Raw genomic sequence first — 16,617 nt, 5'->3', positions numbered from 1 at the left:
GTGAACATCAGATCATCCACACTTCACAAGCTATTGAAATAGTAATCGATTTTGTCTTTCCTACAGTTTAACTATTACAATTATATACAAATTTTAAATTAAAAGATGTAAAGTAACATTTGATCAAAATAGCCTCCCGGATTCATGTTATTGTGGACCTTGAATGATTTCCTGTATACAAACTAAAACCACTTTGTAGAAAGAAAAAAAAGAAAAAGAAATGACATTTAAAAAGTTTCAGTATCAGTCAAACTGTCATTTTATTCACCTGATCCTTTATTTCCTACTTAGGAAAAACTTCTGAACTTATTATTTTGTAGTAGAGTAGCACCAACAGGTGCCAAACAAGATAGAACCCAATTGTAGTAGGTGATATACAGACACATAGCAAGAGACAGTCCCTGATTGATTACAATCTAAATAATAGAGATAAATGCAACAAATTATGTTCTCAGTTACATCCACAGTCATTATAATCTGAGTAGTTAAAATGTGTGGCTGAATGATTGTCTGTTGCTCCATCCCCCACTGTGTTCTTCCTTCAAGACACAATTACCAAAAATGACTGGGATGGTACTTTCACATGAAATTTTGACCGCTCAAAATTTTGCATGCACACTGATTTAGAAGTGAATTTCCCAAGGCAATCTGGAAAAAGTGTGGACTCCTGATAAGGTGCTTTTTGTGAAATTGTGAGAACATGAAAACAATGTAAAATGAGCTGACAAAAAATGTGCATCTACTTTAATAAAGCATTTTTTCCCAGTTTTGCACAGATCCTTACAACTTTTTACAGAAGGAAAAAAGAAGGAAGGAACCTGAACCTGAGAAGGAACCTGAGAAGGAAAAAAACTCAGGTTCAGAAAGCATATGACTCACCTAAGGTTAGTAAGAAGCAACGCCAGGAGTAGAGCCAAGGAGTTAAGATTCACAGTTCCTGATCTAATCACTAGACATACTGCCTGTTAATAGTGATGCCTAATGTCATCTTTACTATTTCATACTATAGATACTTTGAAATTACTCATAATATCTATTAAAACAATAGATGAATATTTCAACTATATCACAATCAAGGTGCATACACTCTAAGAAAGAAGAGTAGGGGACCAGATAGCTGCACTGCAGTAGCTTTGTACCACTGTTTTGAAGCTCCCATAGCTGACCACTAGTGGTGGAAGGCCCCGGTGCCCTGGACTTTGGTGGTGGAAAGTTCACCTGTAGGGGAAGGTGAGTTGTCATGGCATAAGATCCACAGGTACTATTCTGCCATGTGCCCTGCAGTTGGTGAATACAGTGGCTAAACTGAGTGGCACTGGCAAGTACAAGGGCATAGCCAGGCATCTGGAGAGAAGGTTGCTCTAGCGTATTCTCAGCATCCTCTGATTAGCCACCTTGCAGAACCTCAGCCATAAATTAAAGCTGCCTTTCTCATAATAGAAATCCCAGTGGAGGCATCAATGATGAGAACACCTGTCATTCCACAGATGTGTGTTCCCTTGTCAGGGTTTCAGAAGGGTATGCAATTTGCACTGCCCTGCAGCAGCAGGGGTGAAACAAACCTGTGAATGTTTTGTTTTAAAACAACTCTGTCTGAGAGGCATGCAAAGAGTAGAAAACTACAGTTTGAGTTGCAGTGCCAAACCTTTCCCCTTCACAGGATGAAACACTTAAGCTGTGGTTCTTCAGGGGGTTGAAAAAAAAAATGGGTCAAACGGTTGTTGCATTTGTTTGCAACTAAGGCCTGGTCTACACTAGGGGGGTGGGATCGATCTAAGTTACACATCTTCAGCTAAGTGAATAACGTAGCTGAAGTTGACATACTTCGATCTACTCACCACAAGGTCTTCACTGTGGTGAGTCGACTGCTGCTGCTCCCCCGTCGACTCCGCCTGCACCTCTCGTGCCGATGGAGTACAGGAGTCAACGGGAGAGCATTCAGGGGTCAATTTATCGCGTCTAGACTAGATCTGATAAATTGACCCCCGCTGGATCGATCACTGCCCGCTGACCCGGCGAGAGGTCACAGGACTTTGGCTGCATTTTTAGCTTCTTGGCTTTCCATCATAAAATCTCACATGATGTCTAAACTGCATTAAAATTGTTTGAATGCTTCATTTCTTCTTTATAAAATTATTTCAGTTTTAGCCGAGTATGAATTAAAGACTGGGGAATAGCATTCTTGGGAGGCGAAATTGCCCTCCTTTCATGTACATTCCAAGTATTTTCTGTACTGCATTTTTGTGTACTTCGTATTTAACTGTGAACAACATTTGATTACATTTTAGAGATAAACATAAAAACAAAAACACTACTGTATATCCAGCCAAGGTAAAAGTATTTCTACATCACAACACCACTACAATCCTTGTATGAATGGAAACACCTTTATCAAGAGTGAGTTTTAGAAACTGGAATGACAAAAATTTTATCTTAATAGTAATAAAAAGTGATGGGTTTTATTCCTATTGATTCGATTCATGAGAGTTCTGCAGTTGTCTTCAGTGGGAGTTGGATCAGGGCATTAAGGTATATCTCCCCTGCATAGTTAATCTGGGTGATTGGCAGTCAGGTCTGAGCACCCAGGCTATCTTAGCCCAGATGTAAGAATCCCCACAGCAAAGCCGTTCCTGTGTCCTTGCTGTTTCTGCACTTGTCCATATATGTCTGGGGACATATCCCATGGTTCTTTCTACTGATGCACTCCAGGATTCTTTCCCTGTCAATTGTGTAAGAACTTTTCTGTACTTTGCGGGAAATTGTGGAAAAGGCATGTAAATAATTCCATCTGTGTTCAGTAAAGCACTTCAATATGTGCTTAACGTCCACTGACCTATCAACCCTAATGGAAAAAGAAAAAAAAACTGCAGGTGATTTGGTATACCTTTCAGAGTTCCCAGGTTCTGATTTGTGTTAAATTGGGTACAGGTTATCTGTTTTGCCTTACACTGCAAAGTGGTAAGAAACATCATTACTCAAAAATGTGTGGGCGGGGGTTTTTTTAAATAAAACTAATGCTCACCATGAAATGCAACAAAGGAAAATGTTACAATACACACAAGAAGCAACGCAAACAGTTTTGGCTACGTAGCTTTCTCTGAGGCATAAAGCATGGGGATTAGTAAACAAAATTAGCTTTCTTGATACTCAATCTTCATAACTGTAGAAAATGAAACTAGGATTGAGAGTGTTTTATGCTGTGCTGCATGCTATGGAACACAGTTAACAAACATTAGTCAATAGTATTATTATAAAGCGACATCACACTTGTCGCCTCAGTCTCCTTACTCTTGATTTATAGTATGTAAGAAAAACAAGTATCCTAATTGGTAATGGATTTTCCACAACTGAAAATATAGTGACATTGCTGCCATCCAATTATTTTCAGTATATAAATAAAAAACTTTAAAAACCAACCAAAAGCTTAACCATGCAAAACTAAAAATGAATGAAAAAAAAATCAGACATTCACAATACTTTGAATCCAGAATTTACAAAGCTATCTGTAAAAACCACAGTCTGTGGGAATGAGCATAAAATTGGGCTACCTACAATCTGTGGGCCAGATTTTAAGTCTCTTGCATACATTGGTGAAAAGTTACTCGAGTAGTTTAATTATAGCTAATGATACTACTCACATGAGTGACGGATCACTGTTTTGAGAAAAATCTGGTCTCAGGGTATGTCTACACTACGAAATTAGGTTGATTTTATAGAAGTCAATTTTTAGAAACCGATTTTATACAGTCAATTGCGTATGGCCACATTAAGCACATTAAGTCGGCGGAGTGCGTCCTCACTACCGTAGTTAGCACTGACTTACAGAGCAGTGCACTGTGGGTAGCTATCCCATAGTTCCCACAGTCTCCGCTGCCCATTGGAATTCTGGGTTAAGCTCCCAATGCCTGATGGGGCAAAAACATTGTTGCGGGTGGTTTTGGGTACATGTCGTCAGGCCCTCCTCCCTACCTCCCTCCGTGAAAGGAATGGAAGACAATCATTTCGTGCCTTTTTTTCCTGGGTTACCCGTGCAAATGCCATACCACGGCAAGCATGGAGTCCGCTCAGCTCATGGTGACCGTATATCTTCTGGGTGCTGCTGGCATTGCTACACAGCAGCAGCTCCTTGCCTTCGCGGCAGATGGTGCAGTAGGACTGATAGCCATTGTACATCTCCTGGCAGACTTCGGTGAGGTCGATCAGGGGTGCCTGGACAAACATGGCTATTCTCGTCTTAGAGCACCGAATGGGAGCCAGAGACTCCAGGTCATTCTCTTCTTTAAGTTTCATCTCATGAAAATTCAGTCCTGCCTGGAATATCATGCGAGCTGGAAGCTTCTGCCTCAGGCTGCTCTCCCAGCTGGCAGCACCGTGCAGTCAGCACCTACCCCAGCCTACCCCTTGCTCCCATGGCTCATGAAGCCTGGACAGTAGTAAGGAACAGTTCAACTATAGGCTGAGCAAGTGCAGAATGGTGGTAGAATGTGCCTTTGGACATTTAAAAGCTCGCTGATGCTGTTTGCTGACTAGGTCAGACCTCAGTGCAACCTACATTCCCATTGTTATTGCTGCTTGCTGTGTGCTCTGTAATATCTGTGAGTGTAAGTCGGGGAGGGGGGGAGAGGAAGACATTTATGATGGGGTGGGAGGTTGAGGCAAATCGCCTGGCGTCCGATTTTGAGCAGCCAGACACCAGGGTGATTAGAAGAGCATAGCAAGGCGTGCTGAGCATCAGACAGGCTTTGAAAACCAGTTTCATGATGGGCCAGGCTTTGGTGTGACAGTTGTGTGTGTTTCTCCTTGATGCAAACCCACCCCCTTTATTGATTTTAATTCCCTGTAAACCAATCACCCTCCCCCCTTCGAAATAAAGTGACAATTTTTTTTGAAACCATGCGTTATTAATTTAAAAAAAAAAGAGAGAGAGAGAGAGATAACTGACAAGGTAGCCTGGGTGGGGTGGGGTGGGGGGGGGAAGAGGGAAGGACAAGGCCACATGGTCATTCAAACAGTTTGATTTTTAGTGTGGCTACAATAAGCAGCCTTCTGTTGCTTGGGCCATCCTCTGGAGTGGAGTGGCTGGGTGCCCAGAGCCTCCCCCAGCCATGTTCTTGGGTGAGGAGGCTATGGAACATGGGGAGGCGGTTATACAGTGGGGATCTGTGCTATTATTGGCTTTCCTGAAGCTCCAACAGACTCTTCATCATGTCGGTTTGCTCCCCATTAGCCTCAGCATCGCGTCCTGCCTCCGCTCTTCATGCTCACTTAATTCTTTCCTGGCCTCTGCCAATGCATGGAGGCATTCAGTAAGCTGTGCCCTATCAGTGCGGGAGGACTGCATGAGCTTGGAAAACGTGTCATCACGAGTGCATTTTTTTCGCCTTCTAATCTGCGATAACCTCAGGGATGGAGATGATAGGGGGAGCATAAAAACATTCTACGCTCTACAATTCTGGGAGGACAGCATGGTCACCTGTGCTGCTGAGCTCACCACGCTGACCAAACAGGAAATGAAATTCAAAAGTTCCCAGCACTTTTCTGTGTACCTGGCTAGTGCATCGGAGTTCAAAGTGCTGTCCAGAGCAGTCACAATGGAGCACTCTGTGATAGCTCCTGGAGGCCAATACAGTCAATTTGCATCTGCACTACCCCAAATTCGACCCAGCAAGGTCAATTTTAGCGCTACTCCCCTTGTCGGGGAGGAGTAGGGAAGTCGACTTAAGAGCTCTTTAGGTCAACAGAACAGGGTTGGTTGTGTGGACGCAGTCATTTTTAAATCGACCTAATGCAGCTAAATTCGACCTAACCCCATAGTTTAGACCAGGCCTTAGATTAGAGGCCAGTTCTGATCCTCTTACTCATACTGAGTACCTTACTCTGTAGCTAGCCCCATATAAGTGAATGGGGCTATTTACAGGATAAGTAAGGATGCAGAATCTGACCTTATATTTCTGAGGCATATTGGAGGGCCTGATTATTATACCCTTATTCATGATGAAGAGCATGTTACTCCTTGATTAGTCCCATTGGGACTACTTGCAAATACTGTATTACTCAAAATGAATCAAAATCTGAACCCTCAGTTATTGGTAACTGACCCCTGGTGTAGGTGCAGATGTTTCAGGATAGTTTAAGTATCCTCAGAAGGAAGGCTTATAAACACGAGAAACAAAGGAATACACACTTCTATGTTTATTCCCACAGCTCCAGCAATGAGTTATTATAAAGAGACGTAGGGCATTAGTGAAGAACATTCTAAAGTTAATTAAACTGGTCATTCACTTATTGGGCCCTGTGACAGGGTTCTACTCACATTACTGGCACTTCCTACCAGTCACTCGAGGAATTAGCTCTCGACCGCTGCGGAGCACCCTCAATGCATGGTGTCTGGCCTCATCGTTTGCTCTGCTGCCCTGGGACCCACGTTGCTCCCTGCTCAGCAACAGCTGTTTCTGGTCACTGCCCTCTGACAGTACCCCTTAGTCCATCCTCATCCCCTTGTGTGTGTGGGGGGGCAGGTTAAACAGCAGTCTTCCAACTCACCCCTGCTGCAGTGGCCAACCACAACCCCTAAAGTCTAGCTCCTCTGCTCAAGGGCCAATTGCAGTCTATCACGGCCACTCCTCCTTGGCCAGGTGCAGTACAAGGGGAAAGGGCAGGACCCAGGCCAACCCACTGCTCTGGGTTCCAACCCAGGAACCCTCTAGTGGCAGCCTCTCCACTCCTCCTGTTAGGCCTGCAGTCTAACAGGTATCAGGCTGGAACTCTCCTCTCCTCTCCTCTCCTGTGCTGTGCTGTGCTGTGCTGTGCTGTGCTGTGCTGTGCTGTGCTGTGCTGTGCTGTGCTGTGCTGTGCTGTGCTGTGCTGTGCTGTGCTGTGCTGTGCTGTGCTCAGGCGACAGACCTTCCCCTCTGAAGATCTGGGAAAGACTGACTGTGTCTTTCCTGGACAGCCTTTATATAGGGCCTAGACTGGCCCTGATTGGCTGCCCTCAGTTCGGCACTGATTGGCTCCCCCACAGGTCTTCGCTGATTGGCTGCCGTTCCGCACAGCCTCTCTGGCCTGTTGTAGCCCAATCTTGCCTGGGAGGTGGGGCACCCCCCACCACAGGCCCCAATAGGACAATGGTAAATTGTGTCTGGAGACACCATTATTTTGTTTTATTTATGACAATCTGTAACAACACAACATGCAATGGAGGTTTTCTTATGGTAAATGACTGCTCCTGAAGTTTAAAAACATCTAACTTTGTTTTAGATATCTTTTATCCTTTTGGATTTCCTTTTATTTTTGGATTTATTTTTGGTACAAGTGGGGATACAAACCCTTTCTATTGTGGGTATTTAACATTATTTTTATCATGCAGCATGTAAGAATACGATTTAGAATATCTAATTTTTAAAAGGCCTCAACAATATGGCTTAGGCTACATTAGAAAATCCTACTGTGTTTCACAACTAGAATCAAATATGGCTGTTCCAACCAACTCAGACAGTGGTTTTCCTGTTGATGTAGACAGGATAAACTGAGTTCAACTCCTGTTTTGACAAAACATTTCTATCGGGGTTAACTATGATTTCTTACAATGGATGTTGAACTTGATTGAACTTTTCTCACCAGAAATACAATTACAGTACTGTCAACATTAATTGAAGGGGGCTAGGGCACGGATAATTGGGAGCCAAGTTTGACACCCATTGCCAAATATGGTTAGATTTTGTAGTGTAGACACAGCCTTGAAATGTATCTTCCTTTCTTTTCTCATCATCATACCAATATAAAAAGGGAACTTCTAAGATCTTGCTAAGATTGGGAGCAAAACTATTCTAGCCTCAACTATATTTAAATACAATTATTGCTAGAAGGGTATTAGCACAATTTCCCTGAAAAAAAAATTCCACCAGAAATTTTGTTCTGAGAACTGTCCTAGCCCAATTATGCCATAGGCTACTTCTTTCTAAGTACTGTGTAGCATGATTTTATGAAATATTCTTACACAGTTAATCACCAAAATAACCTAGGTAACACCATTTAGAGAAACCATCTAGAATCCTTCAGGAACATGTATGCTAACGCTGACATTATATTCTGAAAATTGACACTAAAAATACCTTCAAAAGTAGGGCCAGATTTCCAATTAGGCACAGTAGGCATGTGCCTAGGGGCACTGGCATTCTAGGGGCACCTAAAAGTTAGGTTAAAAGTTAAAAAGTTAATATATATGCAGTTAAAAGTGACTTTCCCTGGGAAAGAGATGCTCCCTTCATCCTGCTACGTCCCTTCATACTGCCTTACAGGGGGGCACAGCTCCCCTGTGGGCGGCCTGGCCAGGCTCCTGGTATGGGTTGGTGTCTGCCCAGTGTGTGGGGCTGGAGCAGGGTGAGCATCCAAGTCAGCCTGCCTGGGGGCACTGTAAGTCTCAGCCAGGCGGGGTGGCTGCTGAAGATACTGGGAGTGTCCCAGCCCCTTCCCAATCTCGGCCACCCTGCTGCCTCCACCCCGTGCTGGAAAGCTAGAGGGAGAGGTGTAGCCATTCACTTGCAGAAGCGGAGCCGGAGCGCAGCTGCTGTGCCAGGCTGCAGGAGGGACGGAAGATACCTGGGGACAGCTTGCCATGGGGAGAGGTACAGTCTTCCCCTTGCGCCTTGCCTGGGGCAGGTGGGTTGTGCCCCGGCTAGGGCTGGGAGCGCCATATGTGGCAGGACTCGTGCATTCCTGGAGAGGCTGTGATCTGGCCACTCCTGCTGCTCTGGGGCTGCTCCACCCGTGGAGATGGGGGCTAGGGGCGGGCATCCCTGCTTCGAGGGGCTGCTGTGGGGAGGAACAGGGCCAGTTCTGGGGCTGGGGAGGCAGAGGCAGGGGAGAGTTTCATTTTTTATGGAAAACACAAAGGTTGCTGTAGGCCGGGCGGTTGTTGAAGATGCTGTGCCTGTGGGCATGTAAAGTGTAAATCCGGCCCTGATCATAAGGTTATATATTTCTAGTCCTTTAATGAGTCTATGTCAGTTTTGCTCACTTTACAAGCCAAATCATTTTTTTCTGACTGCCAGATCTGGAAGCTCTACCTGGAAACTTGAAAGTATCTTGAAAGTCAAGATGTAGCCTTGCTTGCTTGTGCATCATAACTAGTAATAAAGATTCTGCAATTCTGTTGATGCATGGGTGACAATAGTATCCAGCTCAGTCTTTCGTAGCTGTTTAGGCTCTGCAAGACTAACCAGGCAAGTAGTAGTGCAAGCTTATTTTTGCCAGTGAAATAAGACATAATTCGGAATACTCACAAGGAGCCATTCTGCTGCATAAGAAGATGTCGATTGTCTGATCACAGCCAAACTGTAAACATGATTGTTACTAATATGAGTCTGCTCCCAGTGTGGACAGAGTGGGGTCTATTTGTTATAAATAGGAGACAGCCAAAAGCAAAGAGACATGCACCCTTCTGCTGTGCTGGGAGCATTCCAGCAGCAACTCTGTTTATTCACTGACAGGAACTTTATACATGAGCAACAAACAGTATATTTGCTATGAGCAATCACAGGGTGGCAGCATAAAGGTAAAAGCACTACATTTAATGAAATGGAATGAAAATTTGAAGTCTTAAGTGGGAATTAGGTGGTACACAGTGTTTGTGCTGGCTCTCTGCACAGGGGTGAATTTTACCCTTTGTAAGGACACGACAGAGAGGAATCTAGTTATCTTTGTGTTCATTATTTGTTGCATTGTTGCTCTAAACGTGAGCACTTTGAACATGACCATACTGAATGAGATCCCGAGGATTCCTCGCTGTTTTACCACCCACAACACCTTTAAACCATATGCCTTCTCTGTGACTGCTGCTATAGTTATTCCCAGATCAACCAGTAGCATTTCAGCATTTTGCAGGTGCATTCTTCTTGGAAAAATCAGCAAATGTCACATAAATATCAGCGATGAAAGTCAGAGCTGACCAATGCAGCTCTGACTTATGTAATTTTCAAATTTGTACCATAACAGTAGCAGTAGATACTCCTTACTTTCTCACAATAAAACAAGTTTGGGGCGGAACCTTAGACCGGGGTTATATTGTATTATTATTTTTTTTGGTTATCAATAAAGGCCAATCTCAGGAAAGGGGCATACTTGGACACTAATTCAGGGTCTCTGTTCTTTGTTGCGGATGCGATAGAGCAGGGGTCGGCAACCTTCAGCACGGTCCATCGGGGTAATCTGCTGGCAGGCCGTGAGACGTTTTGTTTACGCTGACTGTCCACAAGCACGGTCTTCCAGTGGCCATGATTCGCCATTCCCAGCCAATGGGAGCTGTGGGAAGAAGCACAGGCTGCAGGGAAGTGCTGGCCGCTGCTTCCCACAGCTCCCATTGGCCGGGAGCGGTGAACCGCGGCCACTGGGAGTTGCAGGGGGCTGTGCCTGCAGACGATCAGCATAAACAAAGCATCTTGCGGCCTGCCAGCAGATTACTCTAATGGGCTGCATGCCAAAGTTTGCTGACCCCTGGGATAGAGTATCAGCTAATTCATAACTGGTTTCCTAGCATTGGAAAGAGAAAGGTTTACTTTAAAAAGGAATTAATTGTGGGACAATATTGAATCTAGTGGTGTTATGCCAAGACTGGGGAAGTCACAAGGTTTTGTGGGTTTTCCAGATTTTAAATTTAGGAGTGGAGCGTAATTGAGGGAGGTTGTGCAAGGCGCTATGTGTACCATTGTGTCTCTCATTCTCCATGCTGTAATGATGTATCTTTAGTTGCTGTGATGCCTTAGGACTCAAAATGGCATATTATTTTACCATTGCTCCACTGAAAGTGTCAGGGTAGGAACTGCAGGCCAAGGAGAGAAGAGAGTAGCATTAGGTCTGTGCAGCTGAGGAGGTGATCAGGGAAGACAGAACTTCTCTCTTCTCCCTTGCAAGTCTGAGCAGCTGACACAGAAGGAACTCCATGTACAGAACAAAGAGCTCCACATAGGGTCCATAAGGATACCACATGACAGCCAGCAAAATTGCAGAGATAGGGAGAAGAACTGATAGCCATTTTGGGACATCCCAATTGTCCAGGCTTATCTGTTAGCTGACAACATTGTTAAAGGAATAAAGATATAGTGGCATGCAGATTCCTTCTGTCTCAACAAACACACATGTGAATCATGAGCACAGTGTCATTAAAACTTCGCTATTTAAATATTCTGTGAAATTAACTGGAGAGAAGATTGCATGAGGAATAAAGTGAAAAGAAAATTCTCTTCACATGTAGTTTTTCTAAGTTTGCATGATTAAGTGTATCATCAACTTCTTCTTCTTCGCCACTTCCCTATTTGGGGTCTTTGGACTTCTTCCAAAACTCACGATTGGATGTCTAGCTATCCTGCATGTAGTATTTGCAGCAAAATGTAACATAAACCTTGCATGTTATTTTTTAGGTTCTTGCCATGTAAGGAAGCAATCACATTTGAAATTCCAGGCTGCACGTAATTGATCGTCTGTTTAAAGTATACAATTTTTGATACAATAGCAATGACAATGTCCAATGTACTAGATTCTCCTCTGCCAGAAGTTCTGACAAGGGCTTGGGCCCTTTTCTCACTTTCCTCTAGCTGCTAACGTTCCTATGTTGGCTGGCTTGAAACTCTAGCTGTTGTTGCTGCTTTTTTTCTGCTTCTTCATGATATTACAGATTGCCTAATTTCCAATAAGCTTTGTTAATAAAGTATTTTTACTCACAGACTAGAGAAAGCACAATAAGAAAGAGAAAATCATTGTGACAGGACAAATTTAGGACTTAGACTTTATTGTAAATCTAGGGGAAATTATCTTTTGAGTGATATATGGCATGTCTTACAACTCATAGTCTAGAAACAGTTATGTTCCTATATTCGGAATGTCCAGATGATATGCAATTATGCACACGTACATACACAAATCTATGTTAAAAGAACATTATTAAGGATGCAAAGTCAAGTACTCAAAAATTGGGAAATGCCAGAGTTAAGGTCACCGGTGCAACCTTAATTCGCCCCTCCCTTGCACACACGTATTATGATGCAGTCTTTAATTACATGATCACATTTTGTTTTTTTCCCCACAAACCTCTACCTCATTCAGTGTGCAGAGTGGACAGTGCTCACTTAATGCTCAGCAATCCAATATTTTGTTTTCTCCTAATTGGGCAATATGTGGCCCAGTGCCTTATTTACTGTTCAAACCCTGCTCTGAAGAAAGAATTATTAATTTCCTTTATGGGCTTTTCTGTGATTCTCAGCACTATAGTATCTGATTGCTTCACGAATATTAATGCAATCATTTTCACAATGCCCTTGCAAGATTAGGGGAACTGAGATAGAGAAAGATTAAGGTCCAAAGTATCCACCTAATATTGGGTGCCCAATGTGAGATGTACAGGATCTGATTTTTCAGAAGACTTAACATTAATCCTTTATATGTTCAAACCACAGTTTCTGTTTACTTCACTTACAGCTGTGAGTGCTCAGCACTCCTGCCAGTCAGACCCCAGTGTATCTTAATCACACACCCAGGAAAATCAGGAATACTCAGTTAGTGACCACCTGTGAAAAGTTTGGATTAAGTGACTTTGCTTGCATCATATAGGAAATCTGTCCCAGATTCTCTATTTAGGCATTTAACTTCCATTGATTTCAATTGGAGTCAGATGCCTGTATACTTTTGAGGATCTGGGCCTTTGGAATTTTAGTTCAAAGTGGGTATGATCAGAAAACTAATGGGGATTTCTAAAGAGTCCAATCCGTCACTAAAGGCAAGCAACTATGGAAAGAAGTATATTAAAATGAGATTCAATTTTTTTAAAATAGTATGAATTTCAGTAAAATTTGATCACACACCCTCCCTGCTCTCTAATGTATGCACACACACACTAAACATTTTTAATTTTAAATATTTTGGAAGAAATAATCTATTGGCTTCATCAACATTTGTTTTAGAAAGACAAAATGCACATGGCACTGTGTAAATATTTAGCTGTATATACATGTTTTCTTATAAACTAATAATAAAAAGGAAGGTGTTTTATTTTCGAATGTTCCAGGAAAAGTGAGGTTCTATAACAGAAAGAACATATTTCTGCTTTGCTGATGTAGTGAAATATTCCTGTCTTTAGGACTGCATTTGAACCCAATGACATTGTTCCTTTGATTTCAGTGATCACAAACTGCACATTCTGTCTGGAGATCTCAGTCAAACCGATCCCCAGCAGTTCTCCACTATTGCAAATCATTGAGCTTGCAGAGGAATAATACAAACAGCAAAGCTGTAGATTAGCAAGGAAATTTATTCAGTCGTCTTTTGGGAACATATCCCTGCATGAAGGTTAATTTGTGGGTTGTAAAAATTTTGCATGTATTTCTGATGGAATTAAACAATAACTGATTTTTCTAAATCCAAGACAAACTACTAAATGATGATTAGACACCAAAATGATATACACCTTAAATATTCCACATGTGGACACACCAATAATAAAGTTAATAACTGCTCTCCTTCCTGCTAATTACTTTATTTTTATTACAAAGAGGACAAATTCTGGACCTGTATGAAGTAGCTCTCAAAATCTACATATGGTACTTATTTGGCTTCCATCACCATAGTATCTAAGCACCAGATAATCTTAAATGTGCTTATCCTCACAACACCTCATGAGGTAGTAAAGTACTGTTATTGCCATTTTCCTGACAGGAAACTCAGCCCTGGTCTACACTAGGACTTTAGGTCGAATTTAGCAACGTTAAATCGATTTAAACCTGCACCCGTCCACACAGTGAAGCCCTTTATTTCGACTTAAAGGGCTCTTAAAATCGATTTCCTTACTCCACCCCTGACAAGTGGATTAGCACTTAAATCGACGTTCCCAGCTCGAATTTGGGGTACTGTGGACACAATTCGATGGTATTGGCCTCCGGGAGCTATCCCAGAGTGCTCCATTCTGACCGCTCTGGACAGCACTCTCAACTCAGATGCACTGGCCAGGTAGACAGGAAAAGAACCGCAAACTTTTGAATCTCATTTCCTGTTTGGCCAGCGTGGCAAGCTGCAGGTGACCATGCAGAGCTCATCAGCACAGGTGACCATGATGGAGTCCCAGAATCGCAAAAGAGCTCCAGCATGGACCGAACGGGAGGTACGGGATCTGATCGCTATTTGGGGAGAGGAATCCGTGCTATCAGAACTCCGTTCCAGTTTTTGAAATGCCAAAACCTTTGTGAAAATCTCCCAGGGCATGAAGGACAGAGGCCATAACAGGGACCCGAAGCAGTGCCGCGTGAAACTGAAGGAGCTGAGGCAAGCCTACCAGAAAACCAGAGAGGCGAACAGCTGCTCTGGGTCAGAGCCCCAAACATGCCGCTTCTATGATGAGCTGCATGCCATTTTAGGGGGTTCAGCCACCACTACCCCAGCCGTGTTGTTTGACTCCTTCAATGGAGATGGAGGCAATACGGAAGCAGGTTTTGGGGACGAAGAAGATGATGATGAGGAGGAGGTTGTAGATAGCTCACAGCAAGCAAGCGGAGAAACCGGTTTTCCCGACAGCCAGGAACTGTTTCTCACCCTAGACCTGGAGCCAGTACCCCCCGAACCCACCCAAGGCTGCCTCCTGGACCCAGCAGGCGGAGAAGGGACCTCTGGTGAGTGTACCTTTTAAAATGGTATACATGGTTTAAAAGCAAGCATGTGAAAGGATTACTTTGCCCTGGCATTTGCGGTTCTCCTAGATGTAGTCCTAAAGCCTTTGCAAAAGGTTTCTGGGGAGGGCAGCCTTATTTCGTCCTTCATGGTAGGACACTTTATCACTCCAGGCCAGTAACACATACTCGGGAATCACTGTAGAACAAAGCATTGCAGTGTATGTTTGCTGGCATTCAACCAAAATCCGTTCTTTATCTCTCTGTGTTATCCTCAGGAGAGTGAGATATAATTCATGGTCACCTGGTTGAAATAGGGTGCTTTTCTTCAGGGACACTCAGTATAGCCCATTCCTGCTGGGCTGTTTGCCTGTGGCTGAACAGAAATGTTCGCCGCTGTTAGCCACAGGGAGGGGGGAAGGTTGAGGGGGTAGTCACGCAGTGGGAGGAGGCAAAATGCGACCTTGTAACGAAAGCACATGTGCTATGTATGTAATGTTAACAGCAAGGTTTACCCTGAAAGAGCGTAGCCACTGTTTTATAAAATGTGTCTTTTTAAATACCGCTGTCCCTTTTTTTTTCTCCATCAGCTGCATGTGTTTCAATGATCACAGGATCTTCTCCTTCCCAGAGGCTAGTGAAGCTTAGAAAGAAAAAAAAACGCACTCGCGATGAAATGTTCTCCGAGCTCATGCTGTCCTCCCACACTGACAGAGCACAGATGAATGCGTGGAGGCAAATAATGTCAGAGTGCAGGAAAGCACAAAATGACCGGGAGGAGAGGTGGAGGGCTGAAGAGAGTAAGTGGCGGGCTGAAGAGAGTAAGTGGCGGGCTGAAGACAGGGCTGAAGCTCAAATGTGGCGGCAGCGTGATGAGAGGAGGCAGGATTCAATGCTGAGGCTGCTGCAGGACCAAACCAGAATGCTCCAGTGTATGGTTGAGCTGCAGCAAAGGCAGCTGGAGCACAGACTGCCACTGCTGCCCCTCTGTAACCAACCGCCCTCCTCCCCAAGTTCCATAGCCTCCACACCCAGACGCCCAAGAACGCGGTGGGGGGGCCTCCGACCAACCAGCCACTCCACCACAGAGGATTGCCCAAAAAAAAGAAGGCTGTCATTCAATAAATTTTAAAGTTGTAAACTTTTAAAGTGCTGTGCTTAAAGTGCTGTGTGGCATTTTCCTTCCCTCCTCCACCACCCCTCCTGGGATACCTTGGTAGTCATCTCCCTATTTGTGTGATGAATGAATAACGAATGCATGACTGTGAAGCAGCAATGACTTTATTGCCTCTGCAAGCGGTGATTAAAGGGAGGAGGGGAGGGTGGTTAGCTTACAGGGAAGTAGAGTGAACCAAGGGGCGGGGGGTTTCATCAAGGAGAAACAAACAGAACTTTCACACTGTAGCCTGGCCAGTCATGAAACTGGTTTTCAAAGCTTCTCTGATGCGTACCGCGCCCTCCTGTGCTCTTCTAACCGCCCTGGTGTCTGGCTGCGCGTAACCAGCAGCTAGGCGATTTGCCTCAGCCTCCCACCCCGCCATAAACGTCTCCCCCTTACTCTCACAGATATTGTGGAGCACACAGCAAGCAGTAATAACAGTGGGAATATTGGTTTCGCTGAGGTCTAAGCGAGTCAGTAAACTGCGCCAGCGCGCCTTTAAACATCCAAATGCACATTCTACCACCATTCTGCACTTGCTCAGCCTGTAGTTGAACAGCTCCTGACCACTGTCCAGGCTGCCTGTGTACGGCTTCATGAGCCATGGCATTAAGGGGTAGGCTGGGTCCCCAAGGATACATATAGGCATTTCAACATCCCCAACAGTTATTTTCTGGTCTGGGAAGAAAGTCCCTTCCTGCAGCTTTTGAAACAGACCAGAGTTCCTGAAGATGCGAGCATCATGCACCTTTCCCGGCCATCCCACGTTGATGTTGGTGAAACGTCCCTTGTGATCCACCAGAGCTTGCAGCA

The 16,617-nt window shown here is 44.1% G+C and overlaps 1 protein-coding gene across 1 annotated transcript; it reads left to right on the top strand.

Annotated features, from left to right (window-relative positions):
- The first annotated feature begins 14,178 nt into the window (after positions 1 to 14,178).
- On the top strand, positions 14,179 to 15,958 carry LOC140895283 (uncharacterized). Its single transcript, XM_073304726.1, has 2 exons — positions 14,179 to 14,648; positions 15,236 to 15,958. Exons 1-2 carry the CDS (start codon positions 14,243 to 14,245, stop codon positions 15,775 to 15,777), a joined length of 948 nt encoding a protein of 315 aa, XP_073160827.1. The 5' UTR covers positions 14,179 to 14,242; the 3' UTR covers positions 15,778 to 15,958.
- The last annotated feature ends 659 nt before the right edge of the window (positions 15,959 to 16,617 follow it).

This window comes from Lepidochelys kempii, chromosome 11 (assembly GCF_965140265.1).
Source record: "Lepidochelys kempii isolate rLepKem1 chromosome 11, rLepKem1.hap2, whole genome shotgun sequence".
Classification (NCBI taxonomy): domain Eukaryota; kingdom Metazoa; phylum Chordata; order Testudines; family Cheloniidae; genus Lepidochelys; species Lepidochelys kempii.
The sequence above is the reverse complement of the archived record's forward strand: the minus strand, read 5'-3'. Positions and strand labels throughout refer to the sequence as shown.

What these genes read in the sequence shown, in the direction of transcription:
- LOC140895283 (XM_073304726.1), top strand. Translation starts at nt 14,243, where the DNA reads ATGAAGGACAGAGGCCATAACAGGGACCCGAAGCAGTGCCGCGTGAAA. An exon ending in AGGCGGAGAAGGGACCTCTG is followed by an intron (nt 14,649 to 15,235) that starts GTGAGTGTACCT and finishes TTTCTCCATCAG; the next exon opens with CTGCATGTGTTTCAATGATC.